This window comes from Diuraphis noxia, unplaced genomic scaffold (assembly GCF_037042655.1).
Source record: "Diuraphis noxia isolate RWA-SAM2 unplaced genomic scaffold, SU_Dnox_SAM2 contig0001, whole genome shotgun sequence".
NCBI lineage: Eukaryota > Metazoa > Arthropoda > Insecta > Hemiptera > Aphididae > Diuraphis > Diuraphis noxia.
The window spans coordinates 79,433,288-79,451,814 of record NW_028301711.1 but is presented as its reverse complement, the minus strand read 5'-3'; the positions used below and the strand labels follow the sequence as shown (position 1 = coordinate 79,451,814).

Genomic DNA, 18,527 nt, shown 5'->3' with positions numbered 1-18,527 from the left:
TTCAGAACTCTACTTTTTGCACATACGTACATTCTACGCGCACGCATTCATGCTTAAATAATTGCCTACGTCTGACTCCTTCGAAGTTTAAAAACACTCGTATTTAGTACACTAAATAATAAAATATCCCAATTTCATGTAACGAAAATTTTCTATTCATAAAAAAAAAAATACTCTTTAAGACATTTTGATTTCCATATTTAACCTAACCTACATGGCGAATGACATCAATAATTATCTTAATAACTTTTGTTATTGTGTATCCTATATTTCTATATCACCCCACGTATTTTATATAATATAATAAAATTATAATTAATGATTATATTATAATATACCTAACTCGAAAAGAATACTCTTTGTAGAAGCCTTAAACATTAACTATTACTATAACTTTAATTAAAATTATCTATACTCATTACAATTTTTAATAATATGTTTAGACTAATTCTAGAGAAAATCGATATTAGATATTGGTGTAACTCTAAAACAAATTACAGTAGAAACATGAAATTTTCACAGAATGTTTATACTGGAATTTTCTATTACTATTACACTTGATAAAATTTTCAAAATGTATCAATAATTTTTAAGTTATTTATAGATATTAGAAATTTTCCGTTTACTTAGTTTTTTATTCTATAAACGTCGATAAAATTTTATTCATTGGGTCAAAAACTTTAAAATTTAATCCCCATAAGCCATAAGTTGATATAATAGTAGTTAGAAGATATTAAAAATGTATAGGCAGGTTTTTTTTATAACCATTTAAAGTTCAAACTTTGACAAAATGTATTTAATTGAAAATTTACAAATTCTTTAGTTGTTAAAAATTTATAAAATGTTTAAATTTCATAGCTAAGAATTAAAAATTTAAACAAAGTTCTACATAAGTAGTTAATTTTGCTACAAAAAATATCTAAAAACTATACAAACATAGTTTTTTTATAGTTATTTTAAGTTCAAGGTTGAATGAAAATTTCATATTAAATAATTAAGAATAACAGTTTTAGTTATATTGTTGTAATTTAAAAATATTATTCGTAGGTACTTAAAATTTCTAGAGTATACCTAGTACCTACTTTATATTCTAGCTAATATTAATACTTTATAATAAATTGTATATACCTTCTACGAATGACTGAGTGAGTCAGGTATGATTGTATGAATCTGATTTGATTAATTTGGAATTTATTTTATAGATACCTACATTTTTTTTTTTTTTTTAATTACAATACCTACAATTAATATAATATAAATACCCTAGAGGCCTAGACTGACAAACCATATCCACTCAGAATCGTTTTTCGTATACAATTATAATATCATATCATTGAATTCAAATTGAATACCATTCATTATAGTAACCAGGGCCGGATTAAGATTTTTTGCGCCCCGGGGCAAACCTACCTAAAATTAAGAACTACTTTTTAATAATACATAAACATAACATTGTTTTACTATAAATTATAATTTGGCTATTATTATATAATATTAGAAATATATTAAAATTATATGAAAACAATCTTTTTAACTTTTTAAATGTATTTAACCTTTAAAATCTTGCGTTTGGGGGCAGATGCCCCCTCTGCCACCCCCCTTTAATCCGGCCCTGATAGTAACCCACTTGTAACTTACTATAGGTACAGCAAAGCGACGTCCACTTACCCGTTTCTTTTTTGTTTTTATATGATCGATCTCACTTAGCTGAAAAAATATTGATCAAACCGTATTTATTTACTAGATATAATACCTGTATAGTGTATACAGTTACGAATAAAATAAAACGTGTATTGCATTACATTATTATAGCTATAATTTAATATTAATTAATTTCCAAGATATAAAATATAAATATCAGTACATATTTACAAAGTTAGGTAGGTATTAGCTTGTATATTTATATTTGGACATTAAGGTTATTATTTTTTATAACATCAAGCTACACGCTTGTTGAATTTTATAAGGATCGCTTAATTCTACTTTTAAAGAAACTTCTGAAATTATACATCTCTCTGCGAGTATAAGTACTTAAGTAGTGTAAAGAAGATAAAACCGTTTGTTTTAAATTAAAGTATAATATATTTATTTTTATTAAACATACACATAACATTTGAGGACAGAGAACAACTTAATACTTATTACTTCAGCTCTAACCAATGGCCAATATGTTAGTTTAAATTAATCTTATTGTGTGTGTGTAACAACTAACAATATTATAATTTTCCAGTTATAGTTGAGTCTTGAGTCTTGACACACCATAATATTATAAAATTTAAACATTATAATGTTGGGTGCTCAATCAATAAACAATAGAGATTAATTTGAATTGTAAATGCGCGAGAATAAAATAAAAAATTAAAGTTTAAAATAATTTAAATATGATATAATTATATACATATAATTTTTAGTCATATTCATAATTCATATTCTCATATACGTTATGTAGGTACTAATGTAGTATATTATTCTCATATGTATAGAATATAGATATATACTTCACGCCACTTGAGTTTAAAATTGTATGTACCTACTCGACTCACCAGTCGACAGGTGCTCCAGGACTCGGTGACAAAAAAAAAAAATCTAAAAATATTCTCGCGGATTCCTTTGTGTTTGGTGTGTCTTTCATTGTCACCCTCCTACCGCGAAGGTACCGCCAGAAATATTCGTTGTATACTTGTTTTATAATTCGCATTGCTGCAGCTGAAAACGTGGCTGGTTGCTTACTGAATATTTTTATCATAATATTCGTATAATAATAGTACCTTCTTCCTATTTCTCTATATCATTATTTTTAATAAGTATTATTTCATTTGGCTAATGAATTCATAGGCGCAATTAGGTGGGGGCTAGGGGGCTTAGCCCCCCCAAATACGTAAGCCATGACTTACGTATTTTTTATTTGTCATAGAAATTAGAAATTTTTTTTTTTAATTAATAAAACAATGACACAAAAGCGATTTTCAAATTTATCAATAATTAATATTGAAAGGGATCTAACAAATAGTTTAGAGACAAAAACAATTATTGATAAATTTAGAGCAGCTAATAGAAAATTAGTATTTTATTGAATAATATCTTAATTAAAAATTAACATGTATTGTGTATTTATTTATTTGTCAGTAGCCATCCGGTTTATAAGCTTTTGGGGGTGCGGGGGCGATGCCCCTGTGGGTTAGTGTGACTTATACAATTTTAGCCCCCCCCCCCAAAAAAAAAAAATTGTCCCTAGTTGCGCCTATACTAATTATTTAAATTATTTCTATATGTGTTTATTTTTAAAATATAATACCTAATATGAGCCTTAACTAGTTGGTTAATTTTAAAATCAAATTAACTAATTTAATTGACAGTTGTCAGTTGAAATTACATACCTACATTTTCTCAGTTGATTTAAAAATAATTCATTAAGAAAAAAATGTTATTGACATTTTTCGTTTTTGTAATCTAATACGTAAATATAAATTTAAAATTAAAATAACCTAATACCTACTATAATAATACATAAACATTTCAGTTATTTTTCTTGATAAAATAATTTTTTATACCTGTAGGTATACACGTAGGTATATTTTTGTAAATCAAAAAGACAAAATATATTATGACCTCAAATTAATATTTTTTAAATTTTTAATAAATTAAGATATGTATAATTTAAATATCTAATTATCATGCTAAGATAGGTATTTATACGTTATACACTGTACATTACAATAAAAGTTCAATCAAATTATTTATTTAAAATAAATTTTATAAATTAGAAAGAACGAAGTGATCTACATACTATTTTTTTTTTTAATAGATTAACTTTTTTTTATGTGTTCTAATTTAATATTTATTTCCATATTAACTTTGAATTAAGTTAATAGTTTTTCCACTTATCGACTTAAATGTATGATTTGTTACCTAACTATTAATAATTTCTAACTATTTAAGTTTGTGATCTCTTAAGTTAACTTAATTTGAGTTAATTATTTTCATTAACTTGTCCTTGACCATCCTAGTCTATAGATTATATGACGAGATGTACGAGACTCGAGAAGAAGCCCTCGGTATCATTAAATTTAAGAGATACGTTTTACATGTGGCCATCCCGTTTTAGCCAAACACATGATATTATAACATTTTAAATTAAAATTTACTTCTAAAATTATTGTGATATTGTGCACCTAATTGTAAATTCTTTTTTACTTATGGGTAGGTATTTCATAGTTTATAGTTGAATAAAATTTAAAGTAATACAATCATGCACCAAAACTACAGATGATCAGATCTATTTATTTTTGTAAAAGTGGGACAGGTATCACCATATAAACTAAAAAGCTCGGTATAAGTGCAGCTTTGTGTCTCTTCGAAATTAAAATAAAGTATAATACAATATGCTAATAAAAGAAAGTCATCGTATTTATTTTTATTATTTATTTTATGTGATAAACTGCTAAAATTATGATTACACCGAGTCACCGAAACCCCAATAGCTTAAACGTTTAAATATTCAAATCTGTACATATTTCACCGTCTGGGCCAGACATGAATATTATAGTAGTACAACAACTAAAAAATCGGTACTGTGCCGCCTAAATCAGAATGTCTGGCGGTCACATTAACCAAGTAGTCTTCGAATAATATAAGTATATATGAATAGGTATGCATTGTGTTTCGTCGACGGTAGACTGTGCGTGGCCAACTCTCTCTCATACACATATTTTATTAAATATATTATAATATTATGTGCAGGACGCAGGTGACGATCATAATACAGCAGGTCACAGGGCAACAGGTGCAACATCTTTTATTGTTGGTACGTGGGTGGGTGGGTTCACACAGTGATTCATTCAGCAACACCATTATATTTACATAGCCGCCACCACTCCTACCAACAAAGTATAGGTACCTATACATATTATTATCTTACCTATACCACTGCTACACAAACTGAATATGATTTTGAAAAGGAATTTTTCGACTCATCGTCAAACACAAGCGAAAATGTTTATAAAAACCTATATCGCCAGCTGCAATATGTACCTATAATTTATATATTTGTATATATAATATTATGTACCTAGTTATTTATTAGTGCTCATGGTGTTATATAATTTAGTAGTACCTAAGCAGTCGTGGGTAGGTACATGCATTTGGTGCAGAAATTTCTAAGCATGATGATATCTAAAATCATAAATTATAACGAGTCTTAAAGTAATTATACACTCTCTAATGGAAATAATTCCTTTCCCAAAAAGCATTCAACTGCTGGCCAACAGATTCATAAATGGTAAATGGATACGCATAATATACCGACTACCGAGATATTATAATAATAATAATAATAATAATAATATTATTGTATTACCGTATTATATTATTATAATAATACGACTTTATGGTTCGGCACGATGTCGGACGTGTTGCATCGGTCGGCACTCGGCAGCCGTCGCGCCGCCGGTGTAGAGTTTCTTCTGTACGGTGCGAACGGGCCCGCCCACAAATGGTAACGGTGTATAGAAGGTCCTTGACAAAACCTACAGGCCACAGTATTATTTAAATTTAAACAACAAAAAAAAACCATCATTATCAACGTCGTTTATGAATTAGTGATAACGGTTCTTCATTCTCTCATCGGTCATTACCGAGACTGATGTTCCTACTGTTTTTAGTGGGTTGTTGCCGCTGTAGGTTGCTGGTGCCTCGTGCGTTTTTTTTTTCTGCCGACGCGTATGACGATTAGAAATTCGAATGATGTAGGCGTACTTGGGAAACGTCTTCCACGCGCATTGAATATTATCTTGGGAATTCGTTTTTCGTTAGTCCGTGTTTGTGCACTTGCGATGTGAACAAAAAATTATGGATCCCTCGAATAGGTAGCCGACATGAAGTGTAAGAATTATTCATCATCATGCTGTGCTACTATAGCTGTTGAATGCGAAGAATGGTTAGACAATGGACACTTAATACTTACTGTTTTTGCAGCATCTGTTCATCTGAGACTTCAATCGTTTTGTATGGTATAACTGTTTGATACGATCATGTTGGTTGCATACTTGTTGTTGGTATCGACTCTTTTTTTCGAAGTCTTGATTTGCAATGCACGAGATGATTATTGCAAAAAATGTGGATGTCTCGGTATGTTTGTGGACTGTAGCAAAAGAATGATTACCACAATTCCAGAAGGATTGCCTCTATGGATTGAAAGTTTGTAAGTAAACTAAATATCCATCCAATACTTAGTCTTTTGTACTTAAATCTGTAAAAAATGCTCTTGTTTCTTTTTCAATATCTTATTTTTATTATGACAACAGTCCAATATCATATTGCCTAAGTAGGTACTTAATATTATTTCCTTATGAATCAAATGCACTAAATTAAATTAAAAACAGTTTTTTCTTTAATAGGTTGTGGTATTAAGCCAAATTTAAAAAGAAAATTGATAGTAATATCCCCTAAATATGGTAACAAACATTGGTGTCGCAATTTAAAAACAACCAATTTTACAATCAATAGGATCTACCAGGAGGATTAATAACAATATTAAATATTCCTATATCACTGTAGCCTATTGCTTTTCAAAATAAACTAAACTAAATCCAACCTAATCTGCCCAAGCATTGTAGTTTTACCTACTTAAAATTAATACACTATCTATATTCGATCAAATTAAATGAACCATTTATTATAAATATTAGTCTGCATTTATCATCGATAATTCTTCCAGATAAAGTACCTACCTAAATTTGGCAAACTTAATCATTAAAAAACTTTACCTCAGATCTTGATACCTACATTAACATTCCAATGGTTAAATTTAATATTTTTATTTTTAGGGATTTGAGTTTAAATAAGATTCATGGAAGTTTGACAATCAACACCAATAATTACTCACAACTAACAGCATTGTAAGTAATCAATATTAAATATATTTAAATTATGTGATGTATTATTTTATTTGGCAACAATAATATTAGTACAGTAGAACACCTATTATCAGGATTATTTTATGTCGAGGATGGTTCAGATACGCAAATATCCAGACTATTGACCATATATTTATCAATACCAATGTTTCGGCAGTAGGTGATGATCAGCGTTCGATAATAATTGTATAGAATAAGTTTTATTTTATATAATATGTATATATTTTGTTTGTTTTGGATAATTGGGGTTCTACTGTAATTAAATTTTATATTATTATTGTTAATTATGAACACAGGTTTAAAATTCTAAATTCTATATAATGGCTATGTAATGCATTATTTTTAAAATTGAGTTTGAAGAGTTATTGAACCACTAGATACTCGTATTGATTGAAATAATTTCATGTATCAATATAATTTAACAAAATTAGTTCTAACTAGTATTACATATTATTATGATTATAAAGTATTTACCTACCGAGTATATTAATAATACAGTGGCAAATTTTCAAAAATTTTCTGGGGGGGGGGGGTCCTAAAAATAATATGTATTTCAAATCTATTATTTTTATTTTTATAAAAACAAATGTGTTATATTATATTGTGTTTATGCAAATATGGTTGTAAAATATTTTATTATATTATTATTATTTCAGTAGATTCTTGATAACCAACCTAGGTACTTATATTTGAAATATAAGTATACGGTATACATTATTTAATTATATATGTATATATCAGTGCCTGGGGGGTCCAGACCCCATGACACCCCCCCCCCCCCGTAAATCCGCCACTGTAATAATACTTCATTAATTTAACCTTTGACTATGATAAATTTGTTCTAAAATTATACCTATCACTGCACGTTATTCGGGCATTATATAGTGACTCAAATTGAACTTGAACAACCTTTTAAGAGAACATGATACCCGCATGTGTTGTCTCTATCTTACAAGTGCGTGACATACCAATTTTTACGCTCAGCAGAATACTGTTAGTTTAAAATTTAAAGTGAATTGACCTTTCATAAAAATTAAAGGTAACATTATTATCGAGGGCCTCATGGCTTTTTATTTTATTTTTATTTTAGAGCGAGTTATGAGTATTTTAATGTATACAAACAATTTACAATTTTAAAATACTCATTACTCACTTTTAAATTAAAATATAATAAAAAGCCTATAAGAAGCCATCAATAATAATGTTAACTTTAATTTTTATAAGAGGTCAATTCACTCTAAATTTTAAACTCACGGAGCTAAACGTGATCTGCTGAGTGCAAAATTTTCCATGTTACGTACTTGTAAGATGGAGACAACACATGCAGGTTAGGTTTGGAGGTAATCCTCTTAAAATGTAGACTGATCAAGAACACCACGTGGCTATTACTTGACATACTTAAGTAGGGCTGAGATTTGTATGTAAATACATATTTTTAGTAAAACATCATAAATTAATTATTGCAAATGATAAATTCGTTTCACGTAATTTGCAATAAAATAAAACATATTTTATTTTACATATTTTTACATACTTTGTAAAATTCTCGCTTTTTTTTACATATTTCGTAAATTTTGACAATTTCGGTGATTTAGTAATATTTTACATTAATTATATCTCAATAATGGTACTCGGAAAATTGAAAGTGTATAATAATAATGTACATAGGAAATAAGTAGGTTAAAATAAATATTTATAACTTGATTTTAGTTTATCTTATCTGTTTCTGTTCTATAACCATACCTTAATGATCTTAGATTATACTTTATGTTCAACAATTATGTGACAAAATATATTTACGAATTTACAAAAGTATATATCAGACTACCAGTCTTTGTGTTCACGTGGTTATGAAAACATCTTCACCTACGTACATTTAATTTTGAAAATTTAAAAACAATATATAGTTTGTCATTGTTTCACTTTAAATTGATTAAACATCAATTGTATTTCAATTTAACAACATATTTTTTATTTTTACCACAAATTATTATATTTTTTATATTAAATTAATTAGACATAAAAAACAATAAATTGTATTATTCAAAAATTATTTAGAACCGTATTTTAATTTTAAATTTTAACATATTTTTAAAAATTTTCTTAGTAGGACTAGTAGGTACATATTTTTAATTTTATACTACATATTTTGGCAATTTTAATTACATATAAATCCCAGCCCTATACATAAGTTAAATGATTTTAAGTTCAGTTATATTAACTTTCTGTCTTTCTGTATTATTTTTATTATTATTAACTTCACTTAAAAATTTTAAATAAAATTATTTATTTTTTATGTTAATGATAAATGAATTATAACTTCTTTTAAATTCAAGTTTAGTTTATAAAGTTAATTTATAAATAATAAATTTAAAAAAATTATTGTACATAAAAGGAAATTTAAAATATTTTATAATCACATTTCTTGTTGCCAATAGCCAAAATTGTTCAGTAAACAAAACTTCATGACGTATACAAAAATAAGTCCAATTCCTGAATAGTGTAAATTACCTAATAATACATAGTGTTTAGAATATTTGCAATTTGGTGATGTCTGAACTCTATATTTTGTTTCAATTTTTATATTTATATACAACCAATTGTCATTTGTCAACAATGAGTCTTGTTCAGTTTCTGTATATTGTAAGCATTGTACATTTGTACCTATGTAAATTTGATATTTTTAACAGTTATTAAAACGTGTTGAGGAGCCTTGAATTAAATTTTTTATACTCTATTTCAAATAAGATCAGTCTTCAGCGGCGATCAGTTTTTGTCGGGTGGTGGTCAGGCAACACACGCTTGTAACCTCACCTAGTCAATTATCAGTACGACTCAGAAGTTGATGCAAATTGCAATTATTTTTTTTGGAACCTTTTAGACAATGCTCTCCTGGCCGCGTATTTACAGACCGTAACTGAATTCGGCCAAACGGATATGCACATCACCCAATGCGCATGCGCGTGACACACCTGTGTCAATTAGATAAGTTATCACATTCTTATCTCACCTGTTTGTTTACAATTCAAATAAACTATTATTTAGTTCACCAATTTACTGTAATTATTTTAATTATTCATCAGTTTATAATGTTTATAATGTTTTTATCAAGAATATAGTTCTTCTATATAAATTATCCATCAAATATACAACATATACAATATAATCACTTAATATTTTAATGCACAAAATGAAAATTAAATTAAGTGTTTTTATGTTTAAAATAAATTGCAAAAATGTAATACTTTTGTAAAAAGCTAATAATAACCTGTGCAGTTGATGCTAAATAATCAAAAAAAAATAATTGCACAAGTATCTTCTAACTTGTATATTTTAACCTTTTATGTCAATCAATAAACATTGTTTCTTCAACTGTTTGTATATTATTATTATTTATATATCACAATAACATAATATTGTTGATATTGGTTTATTTCTATGGTTATATCTAACTTAGTTAGGTACTTAATATATTATCCTAGATTTCAAGTAAAATCCCAATAAACCACAGATAAGATATTTCTTTTTGTAGATTATTATTGAAGAATAATTATCTGCTCTATTTATCTCAAACATTTTTTTTTCTGTTCTTCAGTATAGTTCACTTAGGTCAGTGAACTGTTTATAGTGAAGTTTTAGTTTTCAATTATTGAAGTTTTCTTGTGTTCGTTGTGAGTTTTGTCAAGATGTCTAAAACTATTAATTTTAATTTTGATATCTTTTCTAAAGTAATTAGTACCACTGGAAATAATTACTTGATCCGTACAAAATTTACTGTAGAAGAAAATAGTTCATTTAGTGACCTATGTAACAATTGGGTTCAAAATTTTTCTACAGTAACCAAAACAAATTGGATTGTGTTTAAGACTTAACCTAATAAACAGCGATACGCATATAGGAAAGATTATGTGTGACAACATGCGTCAAAACACAAAAGTCTTTCTGTTCAACAAACGCCTGACAAAAACAGAATTAGAAATTACAGAATTAATTTTACATTTTATATACATTTTTATATTTTATTGACTGTACCTACCTTTTTTTTATGGTATGAAGAATGAAATATGAATTAGTTTTTAAATATAAAAATTACTTAGATCATAATATATCATCGTACATTAACTAAGGAAAATTATAAGAATGTGATAACGTATCTAATTGACACAGGTGTGTCACGCGCATGAACATTGGGTGATGTGCATACCCGTTTGGCTGAATTCAGTTACGGTCTGTAAATACGCCTCCTGGCCACAAATCTGTTTCATTAGCATGTGAATCTGAATACCTAATTTTTATTTTGGATTTTTTGGTGTTTATTGCTTTTTAAGTCATTTTCCCACATTTTTAGTCATTTTTATTGATATCACACTAGTTCAGTTCTTATCGTTTCTTGTCCACCATTATGCTGATAAATTAAAACTTAGAAATTACCACAGACTAAGATTTTATTAGACTAGTCGTAGATTCATTTTTAAGTACATTTTTGTCATTTTTATGTCATATTTTGAGTAACTCGAAGCTTGATAAATTTATATAGAATTTTATAATAAAATATTTTAAAAATGTATTTTTATTAATTTAAAACTAATACCTATTTGTAATTTTTTAGGTAATTTTTTAAGAACATTTTTTTCCCATTTTAATGTTATTTGCATATTTTGTAGGTCATTTTTTATTGCTTTTTAAGTGCATCAACTTTTGAGCCCTAATAACGATATACGATTTAATACTGAACCAAGAAACTCAGATAATAATGTTGTATAGTGTATACTGTATACATATCGATTTTATTAGATTTTAATATCATCGTACGGGCTTGTATATTGATTATTTATGGGTATTGACAATACGATAATAAATTTATTACATAAAAATCATGTTGTATTTCCGTCTTAGTAAGAATTTTCATCAAATTTCATTACAAAAATGTGTCCGTTTCCGGCTTGGCAAAGTTTCCGTCTTAGCGGGATAAAATTGGATGTTATTTGAAACGGGACCAAAAAAATTTTCCGTAATACCTGGGTTTCCGTCTTACCGAAGGTCCGTCTTAGCGAAGTTTTACTGTATATATATGACCTTACTGTCGCTGGCTCAAAGTGTGAAAAATTGTGCCCAAGACCAATTGCTGCTCTTGGTTTGCATATGTAAATTAGTAATTTTCCCTCTCAGAGTATAGATCAGGGATCACCAACTGGCGGACCATGAGCACTTATTTACGGACCCTTATCTATTGAGTAATTTTTATAGTTTAAATAAATAAAAATTATTAATGTGTCATATAAAATTTATATTTCGATAGCAGAATTATCTAAGTAGTGGAAAATAATCTGTATTTCTATATTTATAAATGGGGAAGCCAATGTTTAAATGTTAATTATAAATCCGATAATAAACATTAAATTAAGAATGTACCGCCAAACAGCTATCTGTGTAGAAAGTGTGGTATTGTGCTGTTAAATGCTGTACGTGTCATGACAGACAAGTTTCGAGTATATACATTCGATAGAATTAAAATGTATATATTAATGTGTGTAAAAGCCATAAAACTGTTAGGGACTGTGGCCAGTTTGGTAAGTTTCTAAACCAACCTCCATTGAAATTAGTTGGTGACCCCTGGTATAGAGCTTAAGTTAGAATATTTTCATTGAACATGTCTTTCATATTTAGTATTAACTCAAAGATTTATAATAGTCCTTATCATTATCAATTTAGGTACTTTTAAATATTATCATAAATATATGTAGAAAAGTAGAAAATATTGTTGTGATGCACTAAAATAATGTTTTTTTCACTTTTGACTTAGATTGTGCGTATGTAACTAGTAGTGCTTATTGAAAAATTGTGTGCATAGTTAGTTATTAATTTTATGTTATAATTTATTTGTATAAGGCTTAAGAATTAATATCTAACTAAAATGTGTTACACCAAATTATATTTTATATTCAATAAATTATTAAAAATCTAATGATTGACTTTTTGTATTTTTAGGACACTTAGTAAGAATTCAATTTCATCTTTTCCTATCTTCGTAAACAAATCAATTATCAATAATTTAAATTTGTAAGTACAATTTTGTTCAAACTTAATCAAGTGTTATATTTTAATACTGATATTAAGTTATTTTTAAAATATTTAATTTCAGAGCACATAACAAAATAAAAAAATTGGAGGGTTTAGAAAATTTACCCAACTTAAAAAATTTGGACATGAGCAAAAATAAATTAGTATTTTTGGATGATAATTCTTTTATACAATCTACACATTTGAAAACTCTGTTAGTATAACATTCAACATTTCAACTCATTCTTCAATAATTATAAACTATAATATAAATTTTAATAAATCTACTGTATTTTTATTATAAATGTATGTATATATTTAGAAATCTCAACAATAATTTGATCACCAACTTAAGCGCAAATTGCTTTGACACATTGACAAATTTGGGAGAGTTGAAAATATCCCATAATAAGCTGGACAATTTACCTGTTGGATTATTCAAAAAACTTAAAAATCTTGAATTACTGTAAGTATTGATTTCGCATTAATGTATGCATCTTTCTTTATGCCTTTTTCTTCAATTTCTATTGTCTATTAATAACATTTTAATTTAATTTAAACAATTATTGGTTATTTTTAGCGATTTAAGTAGAAATCATATAACTGTCATTCATGGTTTATTATTTATGGACTTGGTAAATTTGAAAACAATAATACTTCGACATAATTTTATTGAAGATTTGCAAGATGGTTCATTTTTCGGCTTGATCAATTTACAATCATTGTAAGTATTGTTTATAATAAAATATGTAAATGCATTATCAATCCAATTTAAAATGTTAACTACCAATATTGGCAACGCGATTAAATTGTTTTAGTAACTTTTATTTTTTAAATGCAGACATCTAGAAAATAATAATATAAGCAAAATATCCAAAGGTTGGTTATATGGATTACAATCACTTATCTACTTAAATATAAGTTATAACAGAATAGATCAAATAAAAAGTGGATGGGAATATTGTGCTGAACTTGAAGAATTGTGAGTAATATGTGAAACATTACAATTTTGTTAAATAATCGTTTTTTTAATGCTCTGAAAACATTTTTTTAAATTGATATTTATAATAATATTGTATAATGTATATTCATGAATATTTTTGTTAATTCACTTGTGTATAATTTTGTTTATTTAGGGATTTGTCTTATAATAAACTACAGTACATTGAAAAGAGTAATTTAGAAAATTTAAGGAAATTACGTAAGCTACATTTAAATAATAATAGATTATCATTCATTGAAGAAGGATCATTTAATAATACACCAATGATCCGATCACTGTAAGTTACATTTATACTGTATATAATTAGTCAAATTTACTATATTATTATCTATAGTATCTGTATTGTATAACTTTTTTAATGGTGTCAGCTGTATGAAGTATGGTTGAAAGTTAAATATATTGATTTGTATAATTAATTTATTTACTACACCATTAAACTTTTTATTTACTACTTTTGTTTTTTCATAAATATATAAATTGTAACATATTATATTTTATTTTCATTGTTTTAATTATTTATAGAAACATATTTGCCTTATAAAACTACATTTCTGTTTTTAGTCAAATGGATCACAACTATTTGTCGTGGCTAATTGAAGATGCAAAAGAAACTTTTATTGGTCTAAGAAATTTGAAAAAATTAAGTTTAGCTAATAACAAAATATTGTTCATTAAAAAAGAAGCCTTCACTGGCTTAGACAATTTAGATGAATTAAATTTACTTCAAAATAATGTCCTAGAAATTCAGGATGAAGCATTCAAATTTATGCCTAACCTTGTACATCTTTATTTAAATAGTTCTTCACTAGTATGTGATTGCTCAATGGCCTGGCTCAAACAACCAAATGTATTTGAGAATTTACCATTTGATTACATAAATGCGTTTTGTGGCTTCCCAGATATAAACAAAGGAAAAAATTTGAAAGAAATTTCCTTAACAGACTTTGTTTGTCGTATGTATTAAGTATCTTAATTTTAAATTACAACACTAATTTATTTTTATTTTAGTCCAAAGCAGTCCAAAACCTATGATAATATTTCATCCGGAATCAAAAATGGTTCTTGAACGGCAAAATATTACCTTAAAATGTGGAGTTAATTCTTCATCAGGTGAAAAAATTAATTTTGTTTGGAAAAAAGATAATCACGATTTAGACTTGATTTCTACTAATCATTACTCATCTATTGAGTCCAATGGTATGACACAATTTTCCATTTTGAACTTGTATAATATATCAATGTCACAAAGTGGTAAATATCAATGTGTTGCTTCCAATGAATTTGGCATCACTTATTCTAATCGTTCAATTTTATCAGTTGTTGGTAAGTATCAAAGAGATTTGGCAAAATAATAGTTGAATATTTATCATATTTTTTATTTTCAGTTTATCCATTTTTCGCTAAAGTCCCTGGAAATAGTTCAGTAAAGACAGGCCTCACTGCTAAGTTAGAATGTGCTGCAAATGGTTATCCAGCACCTCAAATATCTTGGCGAAAAGATGGTGGAACTGATTTTCCTGCAGCACTAGAGCGCCGTTTGAAAGTTATGGCTAGGGATGATGTATTTTTAATTGTCGATGTAAAATTAGTTGATATGGGCATATATAGTTGTACTGCCAAAAATGTTGCTGGAATGATTGCTGCAAATGCAACACTTAATGTTTTAGGTATAAAAATATTAATGTTATTCCTTTAAAAAAAATATTTATTGTCTTATAAGTTTTTATTTTTTACAGAACCTCCTTGGTTTAAAAGTGAAATGTCTGACAAACAAGTAAGGGTTGGTGAAGAAGTCGTTTTAGAATGTTTAAGTAATGGATCTCCAAAACCTAAAATAAGATGGATTAAAGACGGCATTTCTCTTACCTTGAGTAACAGACATTTTTTCACCGCCGAAAATCAACTTTTAGTTATTATGGAAGCAAATACAGACGATTCGGGCACTTATCAATGTGAAATAACTAATTCTTTAGGAGTAAATAGTCAAAAAGCTGATATTCTAGTTATGCCATGTAAATATTACTTTGTGTACATAAAATATTTTCTTGATTAATACTTTATTTGTATAAAAATTATATTAAATTAAAATCTCAATATCTGATAATAGTTGTTGAACAGTTATCACAAAGTTGTTAATCAATTCATAATTTGTATTTCTTTTATGTTAAATAATAACTAAATTACTTAAATTATTACTTACTCAATAAATATCACTACCAACTGGATAGATATTTTATTTATAATGTACTCAGTACCATTAATATTTTATTTTTAAATGAATCTTATAAAATTTACCGAAACTGCTTTTAAATGAAAAATAATATTCAATAATACATATTAAATTAAACAATATACTATATGTCATAAAAAAAATAACTATTTTATAAATAGCTTTTAACTAACTAGTACAAATTCATAAATTTATTTGTGTATTAATTTTAAATATTTTTTACTGAAATTGTTAATTGTCGTTATTAGTTATATTCCTCCCATAAAATGTATATTTAAATTTTAAGGATCAGGTCTTAAGATAGATTAGGAACATAAAAAAATTTGTTTTTTTTCTCCTAAAGAAATGATTCGATATAATATTCATATTATAAAACTAAAAATTTCTTTGAAATTATTATAGTATTAATTTTTATATAATATATAAGGTTATATTGTTTTAATTTAATTTTAAACTTTCTAGTGTATCGCAGTTTAATTCATGAATATACTCTTGGATTGATCGTCATTGCAATAATTGTATGCATAGTGATTATATCAGCAATTTGGGTATTATTTGTTTATAAAGCCAGGCGCCCTTCTCCAAATTTAATAAATAGTGCTGATAACAAATCATTGGATTCTTCAAACAGCAAGGACAGTGGTACCGGGGAATCCACTAAAAGAAGTCAAGAACAATTATTTAATGAATGTAAATCTTATAACATTTTTAGAAAAAATTAAATCACTACAGTATATTTTTTTAATTTTTCAGGTTTGAATGATGGTCCAAAATTGAATAATAATGTAGGCAATTTATCACCTGATATAAATTTGCCGTTACTTACACATGCTTCTGTTATTTTGGGCGAGAATTCAGTCACATACAGAAATTCAAAAACAGCTACTCCGCCCGCCCAATCACCAATTCAAGAACCACATGGAATTGTTGAAGATTCAATGAAATGTATTGATATCTCTGAAAGACCTTGCTCCACACCCGTTCTTCCGCCAAGCGAAGCTCTGGATTCACCACCAATTGTTCAAAACTAAAGTTCCCATATAGGCTCATACAGCCTACTGATGATCCTTGTTAGTTCATCATTTGATCTGATTATTTTTTAGCTGCCTATGGTATTATATATAATGTATATATATATATTTTTTATTATTCCAATTTAATCCTACTTAGATAATGAAATGTCAAAATGGTTCCTGTCTTTAATTTTTATTTTTAATAACTTTAAGATTCTTTTATGTAAGTATATTAACAGGATAATGTAAATAATTTTATTTTATTTAAACCCTTGGCATAGATAGTTTATTTAAAATGAATTATATTTATTGAGATTGCCATTTCCATAAGCTAACTCAATTATAAAAATGAATTTGTATGTATTACTGTTAAAATGCTTTCAATATCTTACATGTATTGTTGTTAAACTTTATATGACCATTAATAGCATGTACCTGAATTTTTAAACATCTATTGATGGTTAATTAACAATTTAATTACCTACTACTAAATTATTACACACTACCTTAAACTCTCGATTATCTGTGGTTTTCGGCTGAACTACAAGAATTATGTAAATAAAGTAAACACATTTATACTATATAAAAAATTATAAGAGAACATCCCAATTTTTAAAACATTTGCCCCGGAAAGCTATATTGTTATGTACCAATCCTGTTTCATTCAAGGATTTTTAAATTAAAAGATGAACATTTGTTTTTTTCTCCTAACCTAAAAATATGGTTATCTATGGTTTCCATGCCACTATTTAGCAGTTGATCGAGAGTTTACTGTACCTATTTTTATTACTATTGTTACATCTTCTATTTAAAATACATATTTTATAAGGTACATCTTTAAAAATGTGTAAGTGTATTATGGATCTCATTACAAATATTTTTACAATAAACTACTCGTATTTTGTACTACTTAATTAAAACTTATAATAATAATAATAATAATAACAACAAATAAAATACAAACATTTAATAATATTTTGATTATTTATTTATTTTTAATTTTTAAAATTATTAAACAAAATAGATCATGAAAATGTGTCAACCTTTAACTATCAAGATTATACTTAGCATTAGGTATAAAGTAATCAAATTCGAATCATTCATGTTAAAGAAATCCTTGTTAAAATATTATAGTTATGTGATGAAAATATTAACTGGTTGCCAGATTTCTGTAAAAGTGTAGAAGCAGATTACTTGTTATCAGAATCTCACAATAACTCAATCTGAGTTTTATCATCCTACTGTTAGACGACGGCGCGGCAGTTTGGCCTTCCCATTCTGAATTTCTTGAATTATTTTTTCTACAG

At 26.8% G+C, this 18,527-nt stretch overlaps 1 protein-coding gene across 1 annotated transcript; it reads left to right on the top strand.

Annotated features, from left to right (window-relative positions):
* Positions 1-5,590: 5,590 nt before the first annotated feature.
* On the top strand, positions 5,591-18,195 carry LOC107162350 (uncharacterized). The gene is made up of 15 exons (XM_015509209.2): positions 5,591-5,880; positions 5,974-6,199; positions 6,825-6,896; positions 12,903-12,974; positions 13,057-13,188; positions 13,297-13,440; positions 13,555-13,698; positions 13,816-13,956; positions 14,111-14,254; positions 14,539-14,930; positions 14,986-15,300; positions 15,363-15,644; positions 15,714-15,989; positions 16,670-16,897; positions 16,961-18,195. The coding sequence occupies exons 2-15, from the start codon at positions 6,030-6,032 to the stop codon at positions 17,236-17,238; spliced, it is 2,790 nt and encodes a 929-aa protein (XP_015364695.2). The 5' UTR covers positions 5,591-5,880; positions 5,974-6,029; the 3' UTR covers positions 17,239-18,195.
* The last annotated feature ends 332 nt before the right edge of the window (positions 18,196-18,527 follow it).

Excerpts from the sequence above, each read along its gene's own strand:
- LOC107162350 (XM_015509209.2), top strand. The coding sequence starts at position 6,030 with ATGTTGGTTGCATACTTGTTGTTGGTATCGACTCTTTTTTTCGAAGTC. Across the intron at positions 12,975-13,056 it reads ATTATCAATAATTTAAATTT|AGCACATAACAAAATAAAAA; the intron begins GTAAGTACAATT and ends ATTTAATTTCAG. Across the intron at positions 14,255-14,538 it reads ACACCAATGATCCGATCACT|TCAAATGGATCACAACTATT; the intron begins GTAAGTTACATT and ends TTCTGTTTTTAG.